We start from the raw sequence: 23,519 nt of genomic DNA, 5'->3' as shown, positions 1-23,519 counted from the left end.
AAAAATAAGATTTCTTATCTTTCTTGCACTACTTGCCTTTTGTATTGGGAAATGGCTAATGGGGTACTTTTTCTTCCCTGGACTTTTACCCCCAAACAGCAGGAGGGAAAAGGGGAATATCTCCCCTGCGGGAGAGGGGGATTTGAAATTCCAGAAAAAACACTATGGGATCGTTTTTTCCCTGGGCTAATCCCCGTGCTTCCAAACTAGCCCTAAAGTACCACTTGATTTTACCACAACGGAGTCTTTTCACCTGACGTCTATAAATGAATTATTGAATTGTAACCTCCCAACAATCCCCACACACTCATAAACACGCTGTCGGTTGGTGAAGTCTGTCAAGTTTCTTCAATTTAACCACTAGCAGCCGATCTTGAGTTCGTGCGTCCGGGTGCTGATAGTTTTTACAGCAACGATTTGTTCCACCATTTCACCTGACGAAAATGAGTGCAGGCTTCCGTTACCGTTAGCAGTTAGCACACACGAGCAGAGCATTATCTTGCACGTGACGGAAGAAACAGCAGCTTTCTGCCGAGGCTGCCAAGGCATCAGAAAAACCTCAGGTGACACTACCATGATGAAAAGCATCTGCACAAATAGTAACTACTCATCAAACACCCCATGAGCAGCGTACATTTTACCGTTAGACGCCAAGTAAAATAGATTTGCTGACAATAATGCTCCCTTTGAGTGAGCCTCACAAGTACCCAAGAAATCATGTCACTGGATGTAATTAGCTAGCCATGCACAACAGAAAACTGTCAAACACCAGCTCACAACAGACAACATCCGCTAATAAACTTACCATAGTTAACCTGATATAATTAGGCTCTGAGCAACTGTTTCTAGTTCTGACATCATGAACTAGTCCATGGCATAGAACCATTATCACATAAAACTAACACAGAACCTAATAGCATCTGCTGATAACAGCATAACACGAGACAGAAAACCAAACTTGGCATTTCAGATAACTAATAGTCTAGGTCCAGCATATACTGCTTCACTGCTAGTGCTGAAACTACAAGGCTCCAAAGGCATGTAACACTAGCAGGAACTATGGCATTATGTCTACAGAACAGGGTAGAACTTCGCACGCAACCAAACCTGCATCAAGACACAAGACAGACATCAGTATCAAGCAGTGGAATCAGCACTATCCATTTCTCCTAGAGAACTGCAAAACTAAGCATGTAGTTACCTCATCAGGGGTTATATGCGTTGCAGGGCTCCAGAGTCTGACTTTCTCTCAGGATCATTCAAGACTTGAAGAAAATCAGAACCCATAAAGTGGTCCATGAACTGAGTGGGAATGAATGAGAATGCGACTGACTGAAGGATCGATGCGAGATGCAATGCAGGGGCACTATGTGAACCTAAGCTGTGTGGAGATGCAGCAGATATGGTATGCTGGATATGCAACAAGGAGAATGCATAGTGAAGTTAGTATTGGAACAGAAGGAAGAGATAACAGGGACTTCTTGCATCTTCCAACCAGCTTCTTCCTTAAAAAAAACTAGAAGAAGCCGGCAAGGAGATGATGGTGTTCTACTGCTCTTTGCAGAGCACCAGGAAGCCAGGATAATTAGTGTGGCAACCAGTTGGCTAGAGCATAGAAGGAAATAAGTATGCAAGGATATGCAAGATGCATGAAATGCAGGTACCCTACAAATATTTGACATCTGATTGGGGACTAGGATGCATGCTGGAGATGGGACTGCTGCTTTGGCAGAGTGCCACTGTAAGTTCAGAACATGTACTATGGATGCTAATGATGCAATGCTAAATTCTACACCTAACAAACCAAGAAAGCATATAGGTGAATACTATCAACTGCCATCCACCCCATCCTTAACCTAGAATCCACCTTCACAACAACCAACATGGCAGTTTCACTTTTAACTAACTTTCTGAGATCCTTCACCTAGGAACTACACAACCATGATCCTGACCATATCTTACAACCACCAGGTATTTATGACCATTACCCTATACACTACTATGCAGGAAGAAAAGCTGTCAGTTGAAGATAACCTATGTACACAGGAACCACCCTTCCATCCTCCTAATATTCAACGATCTGCTATATCCAACTGGAGAATCCTCCTCAGATTCTCCGTTGCTATAGCACTAGCAGTTTCATTGTCATTGAAGAATTCATACCCTGCTCCCCCAACTGGGGATGAAGGAGCTGATTTAGCATGCGGCCTGACCTCCACATCATCTGAGCGCTCAACTGGTGGCAGCTCAAGAGAAATGCTGCGCTTCTGGCGGAGGGAGAATTTGGGGATGGGCAGTGAACTGGGGGGTGGTGAGTTGGAAAATGCTGGCCCCGCCCACAGCTCAGACCGGGAGGGAGGAGATGTGGAGGGGCTTATGGAAATGGGTCGACTGCGCTTGCCACCATGACGTGGCTGCTGCTGTTTGGGTGTCTTGGGCTCTGGGGACGAGTAGGTGCGGGCAGGTGGGGGTGGTGGAGAAGCGAGAACACCCATGTAGCCACCACCAGAGTGGAAAGACCGGCAGTTCATTCCATGGAAGTCACGAGAGGGAGGTGGTGATGAGAAGTGTGGTCCCGATGACTTTCTACGGGCACCAGGGTGGCGGTGATGGTGGTTGCGCTGCTCCGGGAAAACCACAAGAGCCTCCATGGACAGTTACGCTTGCAGTGATGATGTTTCGGTGGGGGATTGGCTTTCCAATACACCTGAGGCAGCTTGCAGCAGCAGGTCACCCCCAGTCCTAATGAAAAACAAACAGAGGTGCTGAGGATCAGAACTTGCACTTTTAATCATACTGTCAGTATATATAGTACCACAGCTAAAGAATACAAGAACACATCATCAGCGGAAAAAAAAACTGGTAATCACCGCCCTCTTCCTAGCATCTTCCAAACATTATGCGCATGTGAGGTCAGTGAAACTCTATTATGATTCAGAATTCTACAATATGGGAACTGAGAAGGCATACAAACACATAGGACAAGTATAAAAAAAATGGATACCCTTGCTACAAATATCAGCAAAAGCCTAGCAAGATACAGATGGTAAAGCGCCACCCTTTCTTACATTACACCACATCCTGGTGAGAAATCTCACTGTAGTTCAGAGCAAGTAAACGACAGCGAGCGAGGCATATATGAAAGTAAAGTTACGATTTTGACGACCCAGTAACAAACCGGAAAACTGCAAAACAAAGTGGAAAAGAAGACAAAATATGATCACGTGTGTATACCTTCCAGATCTACAGCCGAGGAGCAGATCGGTGCCACCACAGAGGACGTCGTCTCCTCCACGCTAATCCCCTCCGCTGCAATGCAGATCCGGCCACGAGCACACTGCACGCACGCACAAACCAGGTTAGGAAACGAAAAACCCAAACATCACCGAACCGACCATCATCCACACACACACACACCCCGAAGCACAACAGCCCACCTGCTCCTCGAAGCGGAACAACGGATCTGAGCCGGCGAATCTCGCCACTTCCGGCGCGGGAAGTCCCGGTGAAACCCACCGTCTCGGCCGGGAGGAGGCGGCGCGTCAATCCACGGGAGCCAAAGCCGGATCCGGGGGTAGCCGCCGGAGAGGAAACTCGCGGAAAGGTGAGGCCTTGGGGTTGGGCGAGGAGTGAGAGCCCGGAACGGGGGCGGCGGGATGGGAGCGCCGAGGGGGGAGGGTGGGAGTGGGGTGGGTGGGGGTGTAGGGTAGGACGGCACAAGGCGACGGACGGCGACGGACCCGAGACGGGGTTTCGCAGCGGCAGTTGATACAAATCCGTTGCGTCCGGGAGGGTGCTGGTTGGGGTACCCGACGGCCGTGCCACTTGGCTACCAACGGCTTCCACTTGTAAACTGCCGAGAATAAGAAAAAAAAGAAAGGCAGATGATGCGAAGAAAACAAATCTTAGAGCGGAATAAAATTTTGGAAACATTGCGATTGCATTCTTGCACGTTGAGCAAGGAAGTTTGTTTTTAAACTTGAGTCCCTGTCACATAGTATTAAATATACGCTAATTATAAAACTAATTACACATATGGAGGCTAATTTGCGAGACGAATCTATTAAGCCTAATTAATTCATGATTTGATAATGTGGTGCAACCATTTGCTAATAATGGATTAATTAGGCTTAATGGATTCGTCTCGTGAATTAGCCCAGAGCTTCTGCAATTAGTTTTATAACTAGCTCATGTTTAGTCTTTCTAATTAGCATCTGAACATTCGATGTGACAAGAATTAAACTTTAGCGTAAGGATCCAAACACGCCTTAAAACTAAAAACTTAGCTTTGTTTTTCTTGGTGTCGTGCATATATCTATGGGCCTACTAAGAGGTTTGAACAGTCCTAAATATAGAGCTGGACATCGAGACATATCTGACATGGAGACTATAGCGCAGGATGACGTAGTCTATGTGGAAAGATAGAAACTAGTCGAGGATTAGGAAAATTACTCGTAGCAATAAGAGTAGAAGCCGTCTAGTCGAATCCGACTAGTTTCTTGGAACCAACCGACCTGTAATCCTGCCCCCGGCAATATAAGGCAACGCAGGGACTCCCTCTAAAGTAATTCAATCCAACCAACACACAGTACGTAGGGTATTACACTATTCAGCGGCTCGAACCTATTTAAATCGTGTGTCTGCATTTACCTTCGAGTTTCTGATCTCGACAAGCCCCACTGACCAAAATACTACCTCGGGCACCTCCCTCGGTAGGTTGCTGGGTCTAAACACCGACAGTTGGCACACCAGGTAGGGGCTCTCTCCAAGAATCCACTGGCGAACTCGATGGTACAAGTCATCATCAAGCCAATCATCACGTTTGAAACAGGCGCAATGTTCGTCTTCGGCTCCTGGGTGTGCATCGCAGACGGCGCTGGAAATTTCCACCACCACATTGCACTGGCCCCGGAGAAGAAGCAGCAAACCATGAAGCTCCAGCGTCAAGCTCTAGAGGATCTCGTCGAGAATTTTGACAGATTTTTAATGACTAAATACGGAGAAGAAGCAGCAAACCATGAAGCTCCAGCGTCAAGCTCTAGAGGATCTCGTCGAGAATTTTGATGGATTTTTAATGTCTAATTTAGTCAGAGGCTGGGGGAACGATGTCGGTGTTTAGACCCGGCAACCTACCGAGGGGGTACCCGAGGTAGTGTTTTATGCATGGGGCTCACTAAGATCAGGAACTCGAATGTGAACTCAAACACACGATTTAGATAGGTTCGAGCCGCTTATGTCGTGTAATACCCTACGTCCTGTGTGTTGATTGTGTTGTATTGATTGAACTTGTTTGGAGGGGGTCCCTGCCTCGCCTTATATTGCCGGGGGTAGGGTTACAGATCAGTTGTTTACAAGAATACTAGTCGGATTCGACTAGAGAGTCCTACTCTAATTGCTACGAGTAGTTTTCTAATCCTCGACTAGTTTTTATCCTTCATGTAGACCATGACGTCCTGTACCGTAGTCTCCATATCTGACACGTCTCGGTGTACAGCGCCGTATCCAGGACTGTTCAAACCTTCTAGTGGGCCCATAGATGTATGGCCGACAAGCCCCCGAGTACGTTTTAGTCAAATGTAGCAGTCCCGGATACTTCTGCAGATGGCTCCGACTAGTTTGTGGTGCTCTTTGTGTACTCCATTAGATTGAGTCTTCGACTGCACTCAATAACTGCTATGCGGCTAGAATGTGCTCAAACCTCATTTAACTTGGTCTTGAATCTTATATGGAAGTGCGACGAAAGTCACACTCCATATGGAGTAGCCCCCGAGCCTTAGGTTGAATCGAAGAATCAGGCTGAGGGTCAATCTTATAATTTCACATCTCCTTTTCCCTTAAAACCGAAAGAAAAAACTTTTTAGCCGATGGGCATGTGGCACACAGCCCCCGAGCCGTTACACGACTAGTTTAGGTATAAGGGTCAACCACTGGCCAACGTAACTGTTCGTCAACAGTAACCTTATCTCTTTCCGAAAAAATTGGAAACTAAAAGCAATAACTTTGGGTGTTTGAAAACGAAATATTCTCCATTAATTTCGCATATCAGGTAACTGTACCATGGTTATAAATAACGGAGGAATTCATCCTTTCCATTTCACCCGAGCCATTGGCCCCTTCATCTTCCACACTATAGCCCTAGTGCCGCCGTTCACCTGAGCTTTGAACTTTGAGTGCCACCGTCCCCCACCGCTTAACCCCCAAGCGCATGCGCAAGAAGACCCTCGTGGCAACACGAATGGGGAAGAAAGCGACATCCAGCAAGGCGGTGGAGAGCAAGAAGAGGAAGGCTGTGAAGAAGGAGAAGGAGATCCAGTTGCCGATGCTAAAGTATGGGAAGACTGACTAGACGGCACTACCGAATCAAGCCTGCACCTGGAAGAAGTCCGTGATGAAGGAGGCGGACATCCAAGCATATGTAGATGCCAAGTTTCTCCAGGAGCAAGAATTCATCGACTGGAGGGCTGCCTTCGGCAACCCCTGGCCTTTGGAGAACTACACCCACGAGACAGTGATCTTCGCGCACTTCATCGAGTGAGGTCTGGCTCTCCCCACATCTGATTTCTTCCGTGGGCTGCTGAATTACAACAAGTTGGAGCTAGTCCACCTCAACCCAACTCGATTTTGCACATAGCAATTTTTGTGCATTGGTGCGAGGCTTTCCTTAGAATCTAGCCACACTTCCAGCTCTTCCGGAAGTTGTTCAGAGTGAAGCCTCACCCTAAAATGGATCATACCGAAGTAGTCGGGGGGGTGGGCAGGCATCCAATTGCGGGAGAAGATCAAAGGCTCGTACTTGGATTATGAGCTAATTGACTCCCACTTGGGCTAGAAGGACAAGTGGTTTTATATTGGAAATCATGAGCCACGACTACCCAAGGTGATCGGTCACCACCCAGTGTGGAATAATATGTGGTTGGACGAGCCGACCCATGGGGATAGCCTTCAAATTCCTGAGCTCCTGGAGAAGATCGCTATACTCAAGTCGTAGGGACTGACAGGAGTAGGCGTGGCCTTCAGTTTCATAAGGAGGCGGATCCAGCCACTGCAGTTGCACTGCACTTGGGGGTATGACTACTCAAGCCCCCAGAACCCATCCCAAATGTCATCAGATGACTTGTCCGTGGATGATGTGATGTCGCGACTGAGGTGCTTCTTCAAAGATGCGAGAGCGATCCCGACGATTGTGTGAGAATACTGTGCTACCAACTTGCCAAGCAGTGTAAGTACCCGTGGCCTCAATCCCTGAGTACCAATTTTGATACTTGTCATTTTTCTGACTTGTCTTCTCTTGCAAGAAAAAGTTCACTTGTTTTGCTCTGCTCGTCCTCCACTCAGTTTAGATGGCTTTGACGCTGCTCCACGTGTACAGACACTTGCAGTTGTACAAAAGGCGATCGAAGAGGAGGAGGAGGAAGAGTAGGAGGGTTTTTCCTCTTTTAGCAGCTCTGATTCAGAGGCTGCTGAGAAATTTGTCATCAAGCACCGCCCATCAGACAAGGCGGGGTCTTCTTTCGGGACATCCAAGTGTGAAGCCGAAGATGCCTTAGGAGCCGAACTAGCGCCACCCCTGAAAAGGAGGCGCACTGCCGCCGTCAAGCGGGTGGTGAAGAAGCCCCTCACCACCGATGAAATCCCCTCTTCGGTAATCACATACGAAGAAGGAGAAGATCCTAAGGATAGAGTACTCGTAAGTTGTTCCCCTTACCGCCTTGTATGCCTAGTTATGACATTGGCGAATTGCAGGTAGTCGAGAAGGAGATAGAGGCGGAGAAAATGACTACCGAAGTCGTACAGCAGGAGCTGCTAGGGATCAAGGAGGTAATCGAACTAGATGATGATGAAGAACCTGTTGTTGCCAGGGCCAACCCCGTCAGCTCGCAGGATGCTCAAGGAGTGGAGATGGTAGCCAAGGCTGGCGAGGATCCAGCTGTGATCCAGCAAGCCGCGTCGAAGAAGTCATCGCCCATTGTCAAGTACGTGTGCTTGGCGGGGAAGCCCTCCATAAAGATAAAGACATCCAACAAGTAAGTAATGTGTATTTATTCGAGTACTAATTGTACCTCGATATTGTCATGCAATGCATTTTGACACTTGTCTTTTTCAGGAAGTCCACCAGCGTGGGTATTGAAGGCCCGAGCCCGAAGTCCACAGCTAATGGCGGTAGCTGCGCAGCGAAAGAACCTATTCCGGTGCCTTCAATTCCACCGTCAGAGGAACAGCTTGTGCCTAAAGTCGCTCCATGTGATGTATCCCTTGTCACTGCACTCATTCACGATGGGATTGCATCACATAATGTTGCTGTGGTGCCAGCCCCCGAGCTGCTGGTGGTCGAGCCTATTGCGGCGACTACTTCCGCAGTAGTGGCTACGTTGGTAGCCCACGAGCCGGAGGCGGAGACCGAGGTGGAGGTGGTGACTACTTCTGGAGTCGAGGTTACGCTCGTAGCCCCCAAACCAGAAGTCGAAGTGGAAGCTGCCAGGGCTCTGCAGGTGTTGGTTGCGATCCCGCCGTTTGAGGCAGGACCATCTACTAGCCGTGGCATGGCCCCCCTCTCCTCTTCTGAAGCTGGTCCCTCAACTAGCCGAGCATTGGTTCCTCTTGGTGCACCAAACGTCGAAGAGCACGAGGAACCATGGATAGCTGAAGGGGTGGACCTGGAGAAAATCCAACTTCTTGCTGACCCTCTAACCACCATAGACATGGAGGCCATGGTCATGAAGATGCATCGCCGTGGCGAGTTCACAGAGGTAAGTTTCTTCCTGCGTTTGTCTTCAACTTGAAATTGGTACTTGTTCCTCAAATGAGTACTTGCTCTGTTTTGCAGAAACTGATTGAGCGTTCCCGTCGCAAGTCAGAGATGATCCAAGGTTATGGAGACACTGTTGACGCCAGATTTCGACACGAGTAAAATCGGTGTCAGGAGAGGAAGAAATTGAAAGATACAGCAAGATACAGGGGTGACAGTTGGAAATTGGCCGAATGACGCTACAGTTAAAGATTGGTTGGTTGGTGCTACAGTCCAGGATCGGCCGATGCTACAGTCCAGGATCGGCCGATGGATCTTTAGAATTCTGCCTCACTTGACCCCTGGGGTTTGGGATCGGACGCGCCCGGTTCCCGATCGGTTACCCCTTGCCGATGAGGAAATCGGCCGATTGGGAGATTGGAATAGTTGGGCCGGTATGGGCTTAGAAAGGATTATAAAGATGAAGAGGGAATCAACCCATGAAGCGCATAATAATCGACCTAGTACGAGTCGTACTTGTAAATATTCGTTTTCCATTTGAATTAGGGATAGAGTTCTAGTCAGATAAGGAGTCGTCTGTATGGGGCTATAAATAGCCACTTTTGTAGATCTGTAATCATCAACAACTCAATACAATAAACTACTGTTTCCTCGTACTTACTTTCAAGCAGGCGACTTCGCCGAATACTTTTCTTCTTTTTCACGAGTTCATACGGGTTGGCGGGGCTGCATCAACTTGACCTCCGGCCGATCTTGTAAGTTCCGTTTACCGAGTAAATTCTAAGCTTTAACTTCGGGCGCATCGCTGTCGTTTCGTTTAGATTTATTCACTAGTTATCGATATTTACTAGAATTATAGGTTTTACCTATTTTTCTAGTTTTATCACCAGTTATCCAGCTAGGAATCGGCAATCTTGGCTTTTCTCGTATTTCGTTACTTAATTTACTTATTTTATGCATAGCCAATTAGATCTGTTCCTAGTGTTGCTACTGTAGCGTTGTATTGATTGCTCCAGCAGTTTTCATTCACGCTGCCCGGTAATCAGCTGCTTCATAGCCGATTTCTTTATTACAGCAAATTGGCCGATTCACTGATAAGCTTTCTCGAGATCAAAAATTTAGCCGATCGCGACCTCTGAATCTAACACGTCTTCTTCCTTGCCAATCAACAGGTCAGATTGGCTGGCACGCCACGCGAACCGCACCAGGGCAATCACCCGAACAGGAGTTAAGCAGATTCTCCCGAGTCGTGTGTTAAGACGCTGGGGATTCGGTCGGCCGATTTCTAGCGCCAACAGACACCATCATGCAGGCTTAAGCGTTTGAACAGGAGCTAGCCAAGGAGCGACAATACTCCTCTCGGCTACTTATGAAGTACAATGGGCAAGCCATGGAGTAATGGAATGTCATCCAAAGAACCGCGGAGGAGAAGGACCACCTCCGGAAATGCAACAAGATGTTGAAGCATCGGGTGGAAGGTAACTTGTCATCTCCCAGTGGTATTCGAGTATTGATTTGCACTTGACTATACTGACTTGTTCCTTGTGTTTGTTCTTGCAGAGCTCCAAAAGGAAAAAGAAGATTTCCAGGGTCACATGACTGATTTGTAGAACTCCTACTACTAAGTAACAGACCAACACGATAAGTTGACCGTCAGTACAAGACTCTGGAGCATCACTTGGAGAAGGAGCACAAGATGCGCGTTGATAGAGAAGTCAATCTGGTGGATGCCATGACGTCCCTCTAGGAGTGTGCGGCTGAGTTGGAGGCAACCAAACTTGCTCTGAAGGAGCTATTAGAAGCCGCTCGGCCCATCACCGATATGGTGGAGCCCCCGATGGAAGGCGTGAAGCCTCGCCCATTGGCAGAAGTACTCAAGCAAGTGCCTGCGAAGATCACCGGGTATATCTAGAAGATGGCAGAGTCTGTCTCGAAGTAGCTGTTGACCATGGTGAAATCCTTCTACCCGCAAGCCGACTTGGCTCCTGTTGTGGAGGGGATTGCAATGCTCTGATGAGCAGTTCCAACAGTACCGGCAAGAGATGGCTCCCATTGCTAAGGAGGTAGCTGGTTAGATGGACCTTGAGTAGCTTGTATGAAAAAATATGAAGTTATTGTAATATAAACAAGTCATGAAATGAAATGTAAATTATTTAAAGTCTTGTCGCAATTCCTATTGCTTGTCGACTTGTTTGAAGTCTTTAGTTTAGTGCACCTCCCGAACTACCCTGATAGTTGCTCGTGTGGTAGTCGGGAGTGTCTTCGCACAAGGCTACTCGTGTGAGCCTCTTCAGATACACGATGTTGAGTACACTTAGGATGCAACCACTTTCTATGGAGTGCAAGTACCCGGGTATGTGGGTAGTCAAACTCTTTAGGCGAGTAGACTCTTCAGGACTTCGTTAACTTGAGCCTACCTTTGCAACCTCTCTGGGTTGTTTGGGTGTTGTTCTCCGAAGAACTGGAACTACAGACTTGTTATTACAAGCTACGACTAGACAAGTTTATCTAAATAAGAACTCGGGTAGTATATGTAACTCCCAAGTTTGCTGATGGCTTCTTTTGTGAAGACCATCGATGGACAGACTTGTCCAACGAGCTGACTAGCTCAGGAATTTTGTGTGTAGTCTTTCTTTTTTGCATGTTGCTGCTATCCAACGAGTTGAATAACTCAAAAGATATATGTGCAGACTTGTTTTTACAAGCCACATATGGACACTGTGTCCAACGAGTTGAATAACTCGAGAATATCTTTTGTGCAGACTTGTGAATACAAGCCGCGAGTTGGACTATGGTGCCCGGAGAGCTGAATAGCTTGATGAACTTTGCTTTTTGCAAGTCATGATTAGATAGACTAGTTGTTTTATGACAAAACATAACTCTGCTTTATTAAATTGCAATTATACAATTGAGGTCGATGGCCAATTTACATGAATATGTAAACTATGGGTAAAATGGACACAAATGCTCGATGTTAAATGAGTTGTCAACTTCTTCACCTGAGAGTGTTTGTAGCCTATACAGCCCAGGTCCAGTGACCTTGGAGATGATGAAAGGACCCTTCTATGGCGAATTTAGCTTGTGCAACCTCTTGGTGTCTTGAATACGCTTGAGGACCATGTTATTTGTGTTGAACGAACGTTCTTTGACGTTGTGATCATGATAGTGGCGGATTCCTTCAAGGTATCTTGCTGACTGGATGAGTGCTGCACAGTGAGCTTCTTCGAGGCTATTTAAGCCTAGATGCCTTGTGTTGTTCTGCTGCACCCTCCTCGTATTGCTCAACTACTGAAGATTTTCACATGACGTCAGCGTGGAGGACAACTTTTAATTCGTAGACGAAGAAGTAGGGTGAGTACTCTGTAGGCTTGCACAGTTGGGTGCAAAGCCCCCAAAGGACATTGGGTAATTCTTTGAGTCACTTGCCGCCTTTGGTGTTTCCAATGTCGTGTAGTCTTTTTTTCAGTACCTTCAGTAGCATCCTGTTGGTGCACTCAACCTAGCCATTGGCCCACGGATGAGCGACGGAGATGTACTGGACATCAATTCCGCTGTTCTCACAGTACTCCCAGAACTGATGATTGTTGAAATTTGAGGCCAGGTCTGTGATGATGCGATTAGGGAAGCCGTAGTGATGAACAATCTCGTCAAGGAAGTCGAGTACTCTGTCTGCCTTGGTGCAAGTTATCGGCTTTACCTCGATCCACTTTGTGAACTTGTTGATCGCCACGAGTACTCTGTTGAAGCCCCCAGGTGCTGTAGGCAGAGGGCCAATCATGTCTAGCCCTCAACATGGAAAGGGTCAAGAGGGTGGTATGACGATCAGCATGTAGGCAGGGATTGTTGTTGTTTAGCGAAAAATTGAGATCCTTGACATTGGCGGACTAGTTCCTCGGTGTCAGCGAGAGTTGTAGGCTAATAGAATCCTACTCTAAAAGCCTTGCCTACGATCATTCTTAAAGATGCGTGGTTGCCGCAGATGCCTTTGTGGATTACCTCCAGTATATCCATGCCATCTTGCCGTGAGATGCACTTCATGTGTACTCCTGATGATGCACCTCGTCTGTAGGGTTTGTCTCCGACTACTATGTAGTTCTTTCCATGCCGTGAGACTTGATTTGCGTCTGTCTTGTCTGGAGGTAACTTGTGCTCCTTGATGTAGTCGATGAAGGGGGTTCTCCAATCTACATTGATCATCATAACCTCCCAGTCTGGTGCATCATGACCTCAATCGATGGTTTTTGACGGTGCTGGTTCCACTATGGATGGCTTGTGTAGTTCATGTAGGAAAACCCTAGTTGGAACTTGAGCACGAGTAGTTCCAAGCTTGGACAAGATGTCTGCGGCTTCGTTGTTGTCACGAGTCATGTGATGGAACTGCAGACTAGAGAACTTGTTCTCTATTTTTTGTATTTCTAGGCTGTATGCGTCCATGTTGTCCTTGTGGTGATCCCATTCGTCATTGACTTGATATATGACCACAAGTGAGTCGCCGTAGACCAACAATTGCTTGATTCCTTGCGAGACTGCCGGGCGGAGCCCGTGCAGAAGCGCTTCGTATTCAGCTTCATTGTTCGACACCTCCTAGAAGATTTGCAATACATATTTAAGTTGTTCGCCTTTGGGAGAAATTAAGAGTACTTCTGCACCGGCACCCTCGAGCTTGAGTGATCCATCAAAGTATATGACCTAATGTTTTGGGCGTTCTGCCGATGTTGGTACTTGATTTTCCCACCATTCGACCATGAAATCAACCAATGCTTGTGACTTGATGGCAGTACTTGATTTGAAATCCAAGGACAGTGCTCCTAGTTCTACTACCCACTTGGAGATTCTTCCTATTGAATCTTGGTTGTGGAGACTTTCTCCCAAGGGGAAGTCTATTACGACGGAGATGTTGTGTTCCTGGAAGTAGTCTCGTAGCTTGCGCGAGGTGAGTAGTATTGCATATCGCAATTTTTGAACTGGCAGGTACCTGGTTTTGGAATCTGACAACATCTCGCTGGCGAAGTAGACGGGCCTCTGTACTTTGTACACATGGCCTGGTTCTGGTCTTTCGACTACGATCGTTGTGCTGACGACATTAGTAGTCGCGACGATATAGAGCAGCAAGTCTTCATTGGGATTTGGCGCTGTGAGGACCGGTGGCTTTGATAGGAAGTCCTTAAACTATTGAAGGGCTTGATCCGCCTCCTGGGTCCACTGGAATTTATCTTGCCACTTGAGTAGTTGGAAGAAGGGTAGTCCCCATTCTCTAAGCCTTGAGATGAATTTGTTGTGGACCGCCATGCATCCAGTCAGCTTCTGGACGTCCTTGATGCACGATGGCTCGTGCAAATTGGTGATGGTGATGATCTTCTCGGTGTTAGCTTCAATCCCTTGGTGACTGATGATAAATCCAAGTAGTTTTCTGGAGGGTAAACCGAACACGCACTTTGTTGGGTTCAGCTTCCACCGAGACTCTCGCAAGTTTGCGAAAGTTTCTTCTAGATCTGCAATCAAGTCACCAGGATTTCTGGTCTTTACGACCACATCATCCATGTACGCTTCTATATTGCAGTGTAGTTGTTTTTTGAAGCACTACTGTATTGCTTGTTGATAGGTGGCGCCTGCGTTCTTCAACTCGAAGGACATTGTGGTGTAGCAGAATGCTCCATACGGGGTGCTGAACGTGGTCTTGATCTGGTCTTCTTCCTTGTGGGCTGTTTGGTGATACCTCGAGTAGCAATCAAGAAAACAGAGTAGAGCGCATGCTGCCATCGAGTTGATGACTTGATCAATCCTAGGGAGCCCGAAGGGATCCTTTGGATAGTGCTTGTTGAGATCCATGGAGTCGACACATATCCTCCATTTGTTGTTGTTCTTTTTCCGCACTAAGACGGGATTGGCCAGCCACTCCGGATGGTAGACTTCTTTAAGGAAGCCTGCCGCGAGTAGTTTGGCCAAATCTTTTTTGATCACTTCTCTTCTTTCTTGAGCGAATTGACATAGTCGTTGTTGTTTTGGCGTAGCTTTGGGATCCACATTAAGTGAGTGCTCGATCAACTCCCTAGGCACCCCCGGCATATCAAATGGCTTCCACGCAAAAATGTCTCGGTTGGCCCGGAGGAAGCTGATGAGTGCGTTTTGTTATTTGGGGTCCAGCCCTAAGCCAATCATGGCTGTCTTGTAACTATCGCCAGTCTCAAGGTCAATGGCTTTGATATCGTCTTGACCTTGGTTGCCCTCGAGTTTTTCTCTGGAATCTCGAGTTCTATTGGAGACAATTTCTTGGAAGCAGCGAAGACTTGCATCATCGAATTTGGAACTTGAGTAGTCGCCGTCAGCTCCACGGCTTCTGTGTCGCAGTGGTATAATCTTTTTAAGTCTCCATGCAAGGAGAGTACTCATTTCGGTCCTGGCATTTTGAGTACTAGGTACACATAATGCAGGATGGCTATGAACTTGTCCAGTGCAGGTCTTCCGAGGATAGCGTGATATGACACCTCGAAATCAGCCACCTCGAACCGGATGTACTTGGTCGGGTAGTGATCCTTGGTGCTGAAGGTGACTGGCAAACCACCTGACCAAGGGGTACAACCGCGTTGCTAGGGACAATCCCGTAGAATGGAGAGTTCATCGGGGTAAGCATATCCGTGACATCGAGGCCCATCTTCCTCAAAGTCTTGGTGAAGAGTACGTTGAAATCACTGCTGCCATCGATGAGTATTTTTGTGAGTTGAGAGCCTGCGACTACTGGGTCCAGAATGAGAGGGTAGCGCCCTGGGTTGGAGAAACGGGTCCACTGATCCTTCCTGAAGAAGGTCATTGGCACCTCGGACCACTTGAGAAATGTAAGCGTTGCTGGCTCAATGGATATGATCTCTCGGAGGGCTAGTTTCTAGGACCGCTTGGTAGCAGTACCCGGTGTGCCACTGAAGATGACGTTGACAGTGTTGGACGGGTTTTGGAATTTCCCGTTGTCATCATCGTCTTCATCTTCTTTGGCCTTTCCCTTGTCCTTTTGCCCCAGAAGGTTCTGGTAGATCTTTCATGACTCTGCGGAGGCTATAGCAATCCATCACAGAGTGCTTAGAGTGTGGGTGCCATGGGTAATGTTTTTTCAGGAGCTCCTTGAACTGAGTCCTTTCTTGATTTCCGCCACCTTTCTTGGAAGATTGGGACATCGTCGCGACAGTATTGTCTGGCTTCCTCTTGCGATTTTGACCACCCGAGTAGTTGCCTCGGTTGTCATTGTTGGGTCGATCATTATGGTTCTTGTCGTTGACGCTGCATTGCCCCTGTGAAGTTGTTTGTGAACGCTTCCTTGAGGTGACTCCACATGTCGATGGAGTTCCTTTCTAGAGACTCGAGTCATGTGAGTGGCCCTGCCTCCATGCAGAAGGGGAAGTAGATGACCTTGCTATCATTGTTTCCTCTCGCCGCGTGAACTGACAATGAGTAGCACTGTAGCCATTGGATTTGGTCCTGCTTGCCGTCGTATTTGGTGATACCTGGCTGTTTGAATTTATCGAGTAGGACCATCTTTCGTACTCATCTTGAGAAAGCAGGGAACCTGTCAGAATCTTCTCCCAAGTACTCGACTTCTTGGTCACGCTCGTGGCAGTGTCCTTCAATGATTGTACGGGCGTCACAGTTGTTGTTGAGCTTCTGACGGAGGTCGCATGCTGGGGGTTCAGGCTCTAGATGGGGCCCACGGTGGCCACGGCCTCCCGAGGGTCCCGCCCGACTACTCTTTGTCCTATGCTGACTTGGTCTGGGGTTCTCGATTCTGGGGATCTCATTTCTGGTGCCCTCATTGCGACTTGGTCTAGCAGCCTCATGGCAACTTGGTTGCTTACCGCTACTGCCACGATGGGATGAGGTGCGTCGAACTGAGTGTATCGGGCTTTGTTGATCGAGTTGCTCGTATGCATGCTCCACCAGCTGGGCCAATTGCCTAGTGTACTTGGTTTGTGGCATTGCCCGAGTAATCAGGTCAATGGATGCAATAGTAGCAAGAGGAGTGTGATGTTGATGTGATTGAACTGCTTCAAACGCGTGGTCCAAGTTCATGATGGGTAGATCAGATGCAAGGCGGCTGCGACGATCTATTCTTGAACTCTTGAAGCATTTTGTGCTCGCCGTTGGGTTCTTTGAGCTTTGGTTTCTTCTCATTCTACGTTGGCAGTGAGCTCATCATGCGACACGTCATCTAGGTGACGTTCGTGTCACAAAATCCTTTCTGGTGGTTCTTCACCGTCACCTTCTTGAGCAGCAACAATGGCGAGAAGTTCCCGCTCCGGAGAAAAACTATCCGAGCTTGACATGATGATCTCTGTGGGGCCATATTCCTCGTAGATGGGAGATAGAGGCATTCCCTTCTGGTATGGGAGAGTGTCGAGGTAGGTGACAAGGCGTGACTCGTCGTCCTTGGCAAGAGCAGGTGGTTTCATGTTGGGTCAGTAGACGAATCTGCCTTGTGGAGTAGATGTGATAACCAGGCCCTGTTGCAGACCCGATAATAGAGTCTCCTCGTCTGGATCCGAGTAGTAGTCGGGGTCCTCGATCGGATCCTAGTTAATTGTGATCTGGACAGGGTGTCTTGGTAGAAAGTACTCGAGTTTTGAAGTCCGCACGTGAATCGACTTGTATTGTAGACTGATTCGCACGATGGCTTAAGTGCCAGCTCGTGGGAACCAATCCGACTACTAGTGGGGGAAGTCGAGTTGTACTTGGACTCGTCCCCTTAGCCTCAGAATGGGTCAAAAATTTCATTGAATTTTTCGACGAAATCCTCCAAAGCTTGGCGATGAAGGTTGATGTATTAATGCTTCTCCTCTGGGGCCGGCGTAATGTGGTGGTGAAAATTTTTGGCGCCGTCTGCGATGCAAACCCAAGAGCCGAAGATGAACATCGTGCCCACTTAGAACGCAACGGTGGGCTTGATGATGGCTTGAGCCATCGAGTTTGCCAGCTGATTCTCAGCGAGATCCCCTACCTGGCGCACTAGCGATCGGTGTTTAGACTCGGCAACCTATCGAGGGGGGTACCCGAGGTAGTGTTTTATGCATGGGGCTCATCGAGATCAGGAACTCGAAAGTGAACTCAAACACACGATTTAGATAGGTTCGAGCCGCTTATATCGCGTAATACCCTACGTCCTGTGTGTTGGTTGTGTTGTATTGATTGAACTTGTTTGGAGGAGGTCCCTACCTCGCCTTATATTGCTAGGGGCAGGGTTACAAGTTGGTTGTTTACAAGAATACTAGTTGGATTCGACTAGAGAGTCCTATTCTAATTGCTACGAGTAGTTTCCTAATCCTCGACTAGTTCTTATCCTCTACGTAGACCACGCCATCCTGCACCGTAGTCTTCATGTTTGACACATCTCGGTATACAGCCCCGTATCTAGGATTGTCTAAACCTTCTGGTGGGTTCATAGATGTATGACCGACAAACAAGTATGAGTACAACTCGACTTTTTCCACCAGACGGATTAACCCGCACGAGATGCCACATAAGCCATCATGCGAATCAGAATACTACCTGAGTCAATTCCAGTTCGGACTCCGCAACACAACCACTACTTATTAGGCTGTCTTGTCCTGATCACAATCTGATATGGATATGATCGAGGACCTTGACTACTACTCAGACCTGGACGAGAAGACTCATTTATCAGGTCTGCAGCAGGGCCTGGTAAACACATCAACTCCCCAAAGCAGATTCGTCTACTAGCCCAACATGAAGCCACCCACTCTTGCCAAAAACGATGATTCGTGCTTCATCGCCTACCTCAACAATCTCCCGTACCAAGAGAGAACTCCTATGTTACCCATCTACAAGGAAGGCGACACCACAGAGGTCATCACCTCAAGCTCAGGAAGCTATTCCCCAGAATGAGAACTCTTCGCTCTTATTACTGGAGAAGAGGACGAAGACGAAGAGTAACGGGATAAAAACTCGCGACATGAGTGTCACCTAGATAACATCTCGCAGGATGAGCTCACCGCCAACATTATCAGAGAAGTGATTGAAGCTTAAAGAACTCGACGATGAGCAATGAACGCCGCAAGAGTAGAGCACCGCCGCCGCCTTGCAGCGGACCTACCAATCATGAACATGGATAGTGTCTTTAAAGTAGTTCAAGGACGAACCGCATCACGGTCAGGTGCGACATAATCGTCATTGGCAAGCCACACACCAAGGACACAACAGCCACTCCCTCCATTGTGGTGCCGCCGTCGGACTGGCCGCAACACTTCCGCTTACTCCTACTAAGTGAGCAGGGCGCCGATGTGAGGTTTCTTGTCGGGGGGCAGATGTTTGTTGTGCACCGGTGCGTGCTCTCGGCAAGGTCACCTGTCTTCAATGCATAGCTCTTTGGCGCGATGAGAGAAGGCACCGCTACTCAGGACTACATACAGATCGATGATATGATTCCGCAGGTGTTCAAGACCTTGCTGCATTTCATATACACTGACACGCTCCCAGAGACAGAAGGGGAAGATGAGGCTGCCAGCCCCGCGATGGCGGAACACTTGCTAGCTATAACCCACTGACAGATATGACATGGAGAGGTTGAAGATGATCTGTGAAAGACAGGCTGTGTCGGCACATTGACGTGAGCACGGTGGCGACCACGCTGGCGTTGGCTGAGCAGCACCACTGCCAAGGGCTCAAGGACGCATGCTATGAGTTTCTCAAGTCTCCGAAAACACTGGATGCAGTCATGGCAACCGATGGCTTCCAGCATCTGGTGAAAAGCTGCCCTTCTGCTTTGTTTGAGTTCATGTCCAAGCTTGCCGCCCGTTAACATCTGGAAGAGCAAATGGAAGACATGATCATGGAATTCCTATAGACCAGGAATTACAATTGCATCTATCCAGAAAGATGAATTATTAGTTTTGCTGTCAAGTACTAGTTCTAGAAGTTCTATGTGTAGTCATATATCCATGTACCTGTGCCTTGTTATGTATGGTTGTCGAATCATTTGCCGGTAGCTTTTACAACCATGACGCAAAGTAACAATATGCTAACGTGATCAGCATGGAATTAGTGCAGTATTTCACTTCAGAGCCTCTAAATTGACCTGAAAGTTCATTATTGTCATTTATTATTTTGCGAGGCTCTATGGCTGTCATTGTATTGTTAGCAGCATAGATATATTTTTGTTCAATGCAATGTTTCCTGCGGATTCAGGTAGGGTACAAATATCTAGCAGGGTTATGTTCAGTGTTTCACTTCACTTGGTGTTAAGAGGTAAAATTGGTCCATATGTCCATTTAAACGTTACATTCATATATACTTGTGAATGGAATTTGCTCCGGCAATCCTAGCACTTGTTTATTTGCAGATATACTGTACATCACACTACGTCAGAAAAACTTTGTACTGGCAACTAGAACAAGTTTGTGCTGGCGTGTATTGCACCCGCCAGCAATCTTGAGCCAGCACAAATGCTGTATGTGCTGGTGGGTGCTCACCTGCCAGTACAGAACGCTCTCTGCTAGCTGGCGACGTTAGCAACTTGCCAGCACATATGCTTTCTGTGCTTATGCCGCTCACCAGGAATATGTATTTTCCCGCTCAATATATTATTTTCCATGAATTATTTATTATTTCTATTTCCAGCCAGTTTTTAGCCATCAAATTGAAACATGTATCTCCAACCACATAACAACAAACTTGAATAATAAATAATTCACATTATTAAAAACTGCATATATAGTTCACATTATTAAAAATCCAACATTTGGAATAGAGCTGTTATTTGCCACACTAATATTAAAACTACTACACCCATCTATGAAGATTTGTGCACTCGTCCCCCATCAACACACCATCTTTATCAAAGAATGCTCCATCCTCATGACAAATCTCGCGTAGAATAAACCTCGCCATGTCCGTACAAATGTTGTCGATTTGTTTATCTTTGATCTTGCTATAGTTACTGTCGATGGTAGGCATATGCAGGTATACAGTAAATGAAGATTAGGATGTATTACCATTAGAAAGTTAGCACATGACAGTGTATAAGAGACTTACATCTTTAGAGTTTGTCCGGTACCTCCCATTGTTTCTTATGAACTCGCACACATAATATCCGCATAGCACAGAGCTAGGAGGTTGCTTGTGGCACTGCAAACAAATAGAAATATGAGGAGTTGTTATTAATGACAAGTCTACATTATATGAAAAAATCAAGTTTTTATGTTCTTACGAATCTATGATATATTATTTTCATAGCTTTCGTCCTTTTTGGATTGTGGACCCCGTCTTTTAGTATGTAAAGCTTGTACGCACTTTGAGGATATAAAGACAAGAGTTAATAATACAACTTAGATGCATAGAATGTCAACATGCATTTAAGTACTAGGAAGGAATGTCTTACTTTTGTATAATCCCTATGAAATCCTTGTACCTATCTCTAGATAGCTGGCTGACTCGAGGACCACTGCTTCTACTAGCTTGGGTAAAATAATGATGCAAATCCAGTAGTCTCTGTATTATATTAAAATAATTTATATTATAGATGGCATCAAATAGCACCTAGTATATATATAATAATTAAAACTAGCTTATTCAAAATCATAAGGAGCCATGATATAATCCTTGCCAGTCTTTTTCTTCATTACTTTGTAATGTATATGGACACTTTGTGCATTTCTTCTCTGTAGGCTTTTTTTATAGCGTCTTTCTCCGCTTGTGCCTCTGTTGCTTCTATTTGTGCTTTGACCATTTCCGTCATTTTGAGCTTGTGCTGGTTCAAGGTATGCTACCTTGAACCTGCCGTGTGTCAATTCTTCCTTCCTTCATTGCATCTTGCAGAATAGGTTGCTCATATACTTGACATAAAATACGTATGTATTTAAAACTCGTGTATGCGGTACATGTGGACTTACAAGCACCATACGGAAATGAGATTCACGTCGAGGTGTTATCGATGGTAAAGTCTACGCAAATCCTCGAAATCGATCACAATCTGGTACGGGAGAATGCCAAGGAAAACCTTAGTTAGGACATGCGCGGTGATAGCTCGATGTTTGTCATAACATGACCATTTTCGTTTGCATCATCACCACCCACTTCATCAGAGTCAGTACCAATGTCCGTGTTATTGAAAGTACCTCCTGCCTTACCATGGTGGGACCAAATTGTGTATCTATCCATAAAATCTCACTTTATCAAATGCCTCTTAATGATATTAATATCCTCCCATACAATATTGTTGTTATAGTCAAAACACGAACAACGTATTTACTTTGTCTTGCAAATGCGAGCGTGCTTCTCCGTAGCCTCCACAAACTTTGATACCTCTGACATAATGTATGCCAATGTCTTCGTATGCCATACATCCATGCTCTATGATCCATCTTTAACAACCTATGACAATAATTCTATGTTATATTAACTAATTTAATGAGCTATGGGTCGCAATTCTATAAACTCAATTAAATTATAGATGTACTAACTATTAAGTAGGAAGAAATATAATAACAAACAATTTTATATTACTCTAAATGAAACTCAATTAAACCATGGATGTAACAATTAATAAGTAGAAGGAAAAAAATTAAACTCAATTATATATTAAATTCAATCAAACTCATTAATTAAAACTATGGATGTAATAATTAATAAGGAGGAAAAATATAATCAAACTCAATTCTATATTACATGAAAATGACAAACATAGCATTGTAATGTTATAATATGACCATAGAATTTTATTTACAAAAATAATACATCTCTAATTATTTTCTCTCTTCCCTCCTCTCTCTTCAAGGTTTAGATCTAGATCTAGATGACAACCTGTCGTTGTCAAGATCAGCGGATCAAGACTTAGACTAGTAAATTTCTTTTATGCGCGTGAGCCTCAGGTGGTTGCGCGGGAGACACAGATTAGACTGGTTCGGGCAAAGGAAGCCCTACGTCCAGTATCGAGGATGCTCGTGTTGCCCACGCGGGGGTTCTGTAGTAGGGGTTACAGATCATGATGAGGCGGCTTCGTCGTTACCACAGCGTCCGTTAGGGAGGACGGTGGATACCGCTGCTCCGGCGGTGGCTGTTGAGAGGGGGAGCTTCACATCTGCACTGCTGTTTGCGCGGGACTCGAGGGCGTGTGGGACCCGAGGACGGGCCGCTCTCTCCTTTGCTCCGGTCGGCGCAGGTCATGAGTACCCTGCGGCGAATGGGAGCCGGCCGCCGGTACTGTAGCCCGCACAGGGCGGTCGTGCACGGGTACTTGCACCGGGTTGCGTGAGGGGCGCGGTCGCCCTGCCCTCTGCCAGGCCTGCGGCGCATTTATGGCGAGGCCGACGGGGGGACCCACTGGTTTTTGTCTGTCTTGCTCATGTGGATCGCATCCGAGGGGGGTTCTAGCCCCGTGGGCCCCAGCGTGCCCGACTCCTTCGCTCGGGGTCGGACGAGGCGAAACTTTCGTGGCACAGGGTCAGGCGCCCCCGACCCTGGGGTCGCGGTCGGGCGAGGCGGAGACCTTGCGGAGGGGGGTCGGCCGTTTCCGATCCTGGCGTCTTGATCGGGCGAGGTGGAGTTTTGATCACGTCATGGTGGGCCTGGGCCTTCTGCGTTTTGCTTCTTTAAATGTTGCTTAGGGGATCGTTAAATATTTCCCCCCAACAGTAGCCCCCGAGCCTGTGGTGGAGCAGGAGTGCTCCTCCGGAGGCTTTTTTCGCTGTTTTTGCCACGGGGTTTGTGTTATGGCGTGCTTGTTTTATTTCAGCCACGTTTTGTTGAGGACCCGCAAGTTGTGACACGCGCGTGGCAG

The 23,519-nt window shown here is 46.9% G+C and overlaps 1 protein-coding gene and 1 pseudogene across 1 annotated transcript; one reads left to right on the top strand and one right to left on the bottom strand.

Moving 5' to 3' along the window:
• Positions 1–705: 705 nt before the first annotated feature.
• LOC101756074 (serine/arginine repetitive matrix protein 1) lies at positions 706–3,689 on the bottom strand. The gene is made up of 4 exons (XM_004983140.3): positions 3,438–3,689; positions 3,235–3,337; positions 1,202–2,742; positions 706–1,107 (listed from the first exon to the last, which is right to left on the bottom strand). Exon 3 carries the CDS (start codon positions 2,649–2,651, stop codon positions 2,073–2,075), a length of 579 nt encoding a protein of 192 aa, XP_004983197.1. The 5' UTR covers positions 2,652–2,742; positions 3,235–3,337; positions 3,438–3,689; the 3' UTR covers positions 706–1,107; positions 1,202–2,072.
• Positions 3,690–19,119: 15,430 nt separating this feature from the next.
• On the top strand, positions 19,120–19,544 carry LOC111258447 (annotated as a pseudogene).
• Positions 19,545–23,519: the final 3,975 nt, after the last annotated feature.

Source organism: Setaria italica, chromosome IX, assembly GCF_000263155.2.
Source record: "Setaria italica strain Yugu1 chromosome IX, Setaria_italica_v2.0, whole genome shotgun sequence".
NCBI lineage: Eukaryota > Viridiplantae > Streptophyta > Magnoliopsida > Poales > Poaceae > Setaria > Setaria italica.
Note: the sequence above shows the minus strand (reverse complement) of the source record. Positions and strands in the feature narration are given on the sequence as shown.